General features: G+C 40.1%; 1 protein-coding gene across 1 annotated transcript in view; it reads right to left on the bottom strand.

The window, feature by feature from the left end:
- Positions 1-2,748: 2,748 nt before the first annotated feature.
- The window catches only part of LOC102844189 (tubulin beta chain-like), a 2,031-nt gene continuing 1,762 nt past the window's right edge, over positions 2,749-3,017 (bottom strand). Inside the window, exon 2 of the mRNA XM_006901140.1 lies at positions 2,749-2,862. Coding sequence (XP_006901202.1) covers positions 2,749-2,862 — 114 coding nt within the window. The remainder of the gene's footprint in view (positions 2,863-3,017) is intronic.

Below are 3,017 nucleotides of genomic sequence, written 5' to 3'. Positions count from 1 at the left end.
TGTTCTGATGACTGCCTCCTGGTCCAAGTATAAGTTTCGCATTAGAACGATCAAATGTTCTGGGATTCCCATTCTTCTCAGAGTCAGCCATAGTTTAGATTTTAAAAATAGATACCTAGTAAAACGTGCATGAGGATCCAAGAGATACTGGTCTGTAGTTTTCTTTCTTGGTAACATCTTTGCCTGGTTTTGGTGTTAGGGTTATACTTACTTCATAGAATGTCTCTGAGAGTTTTTGTTCTTTTTCAATGTTTTGAGATAATTTAAAGTTTGGTGATAGATCCTCTCGGAATGTTTGGTAGAATTCAGCTGTGAAGACATCTGGTCTAGGAGTTTTCTTGTGGTGAAGTCTTTTTATGACCTTTTAAATTTCTTCTTTTGTGATGGGTCTGTTCAAGTGTTCTATATCTATCGTCCATCTGGGTAGGGCATGCGTTTCAAGGAATTTGTTCTTTTCCTCTAGGTTTTTTTAATTTATCAGGGTATAGCTTTTCATGGTATTCTGATATTATCAATTTAATTTACTCTGGTTCTTTTGTGATGTCACCTCTATCATTTTTTAATCGAGTTATCTGTGTCTTCTCTTTTTTTGTCTTTTGCTAAAGCTTGCCAGTGGTTTGTCAGTTTTATTGAATCTTTCCTGGTCTTATTGATGGTTTCAGTTGTTTTTCTGCTTTCTATCTTATTGATTTAATCTCTTGTCCTTATAGTTTCTTTTCTTCTAGAGGCTGTAGGGTTAAATTGTTGTTCTTTTTGTATTTGCTGAAGGTGTTGAGGTAGATAGTTGATTCTTCTTTCTCCCTTTTTTATGTGTATGCTTGCTACTATGGACCGCCCCCTGAGGACTGCCTTAGCTGCATCCCAGAACCTCTGATAAGTTATAATTTTCATTTGTTTCAAGGGACTTTTGAATTTTATTCTTTATTTCATTTATAACCCACTCATGTTCTAGCAGAGAGTTATTTAGTTTCTACATAGGTGGTTTTTTAAGCTTTACTCTCCTGTGGTCAATTTCTAGGTTTATGACATTGTGGTCTGAGAAAATGCTTAGTATTATCTAAATGTTATTAAATTTATTGAGGCTTGCTTTGTGTCCTAATATATGATTGATTCTGGAGAATGTACCCTCTGCACTTGAGAAGAAAGTAAACTGAATTTTAGTTGGGTGCAGTATCCTGAATACATCCACAAGATCAGGTTTACTGATTGTATAGTTTAGATCTTCTGCATTTTCACTGAGTTTCTTTTGAGTTGACCTATCCTTTGGTGACAGTGGTTCTTGATATTTGCTACCACAATTGTGGTACTATTTCTTTTCTTCTATTCTGTTAAACATTTTTAGTTTTTTTAATATATTTTGCAGGTCTGTCAGTTGGTACATAAATGTTGACCACGGTTATGCCTTCTTGATCTATTGTGTCTTTTAATCAGCATGTAATGCCCTTCCTTATCCATGATGGTGGTTTTCATTCTGAAATCTATTTTATCAGAGATTAGTATTGCCATCCTTGCTTTTTTGAGGTTACCATTTGCTTGGTATATTTTTTTCCAGCTTTTGATTTTGCATTTTAGAGGTGTGTCTCTTTTAAGCAACATATTAATGGGTTCTGGGTTTTTTAAATCAATTCTGTTACTCTTTTTCTCTCTCTCTTGCCTTTTTAAAAAAATTTCTGTTTATTTTTGGCTCCTGGGGCAATGTCATCTTTTCAATATGAAAAACAGCAGCAAGTTTAACACAAATAGAAATTTGAAGTGTAGAAGAATGAAAAAGTATAAGTTTTTAAAAGGGAATAGCAATGGAAAAAATGAGTTATTACATGAAGCAAGTCCTGTTCATTCTGGGGAATCAATGCAGACCTGTAGGTGGCAGTGCACATTGGGCCACGCCAGAGCTATTATTATGATGTGGGAGGGAGTTAAAGACCTAGTGGGGCAAACTACTCCAAAGTCAAACTGGGAGCTCAGAACAGCTTGGAAGGAAATTGAAAATAATACTGTTTAACACCTCCCCTGTGAGAACAAACCAATGAAGGTTGAAGCAACCTAGAACCAAAAACCCGAGCTCTTCCTTTCTAGTGACTTGTGCCTGCTGTAAATTAGCTTGGCTGCTTTTTCCTTTGCCTGCCATGGGGTTGTCCCTAGAACCGAGGATGGTGGCCACCTCGGTGTAGAGCACATGTTCTAAATGGAATCTGCATGAGACCCAGCTTCCTTGAGAATCACACACACCTTGAAAACAGAAGTATTAACTGGACAGATGAAAGCAATGGGTGCCAGAAGGAAATACAGGGTTACCCAGAATGACAGAAATCTAGATTTCTCAGAGTGGAAAAAGAGAAGAGACATTCAACAAACAACAATTATTTATTGAGAGCCTACTAGAGACCGGTCCCCGGGGAAGGACATCATGCTTGGGAAGGTGGAGGGACGGCGAAGGAGGGGAGGGCCCTCTATGAGGTGGATTGATTCAGTGACTGGAATAATCGGGATGGGAGTGTCAGAGACAGTGCGATTGGCACAGGACAGAGCAGAGTTTAGGGCTGTTGTACATAGGGTCGTTATGAGTCGCAAGCGACTCGACGGCACATAACAACAACAACAGCTATGTGCCAGGCACTGTTCTATAACTCCCTCAAGGAGAAAAGGGGGGGGAAGAGGCAGAAATGCAAATTCTGAGGTAGAGGAAAGGGGAAGTTGAGGAAGAAGCCTGAAGGAGCTGAAAAGCCCGAGGTGAAAGGATACTCTGCCTTAAGCCTCCTCTTCAGCCTCCTCACCGAAGTCTTCCTCCTCTTCTGCGGTGGCATTTTGGTACTGTTGGTACTCAGAAATGAGGTCATTCATGTTGCTCTCCACCTCGGTGAACTCCATCTCGTCCATACCCTCACCGGTGTACCAGTGGAGGAAGGCCTTCCAACGGAACATGGCGGTGAACTGCTCTGAGATGTGCTTGAAGAGCTCCTGGATGGCAGTGCTCTTGCCAATGAAGGTGACTGCCATCTTGAGGCCACAGGGCGGGA

Source organism: Elephantulus edwardii, unplaced genomic scaffold, assembly GCF_000299155.1.
Source record: "Elephantulus edwardii isolate Elephantulus edwardi_28Jun2011 unplaced genomic scaffold, EleEdw1.0 scaffold00310, whole genome shotgun sequence".
In the NCBI taxonomy this organism is placed as follows: Eukaryota; Metazoa; Chordata; class Mammalia; order Macroscelidea; family Macroscelididae; genus Elephantulus; species Elephantulus edwardii.
The sequence above is the reverse complement of the archived record's forward strand: the minus strand, read 5'-3'. Positions and strand labels throughout refer to the sequence as shown.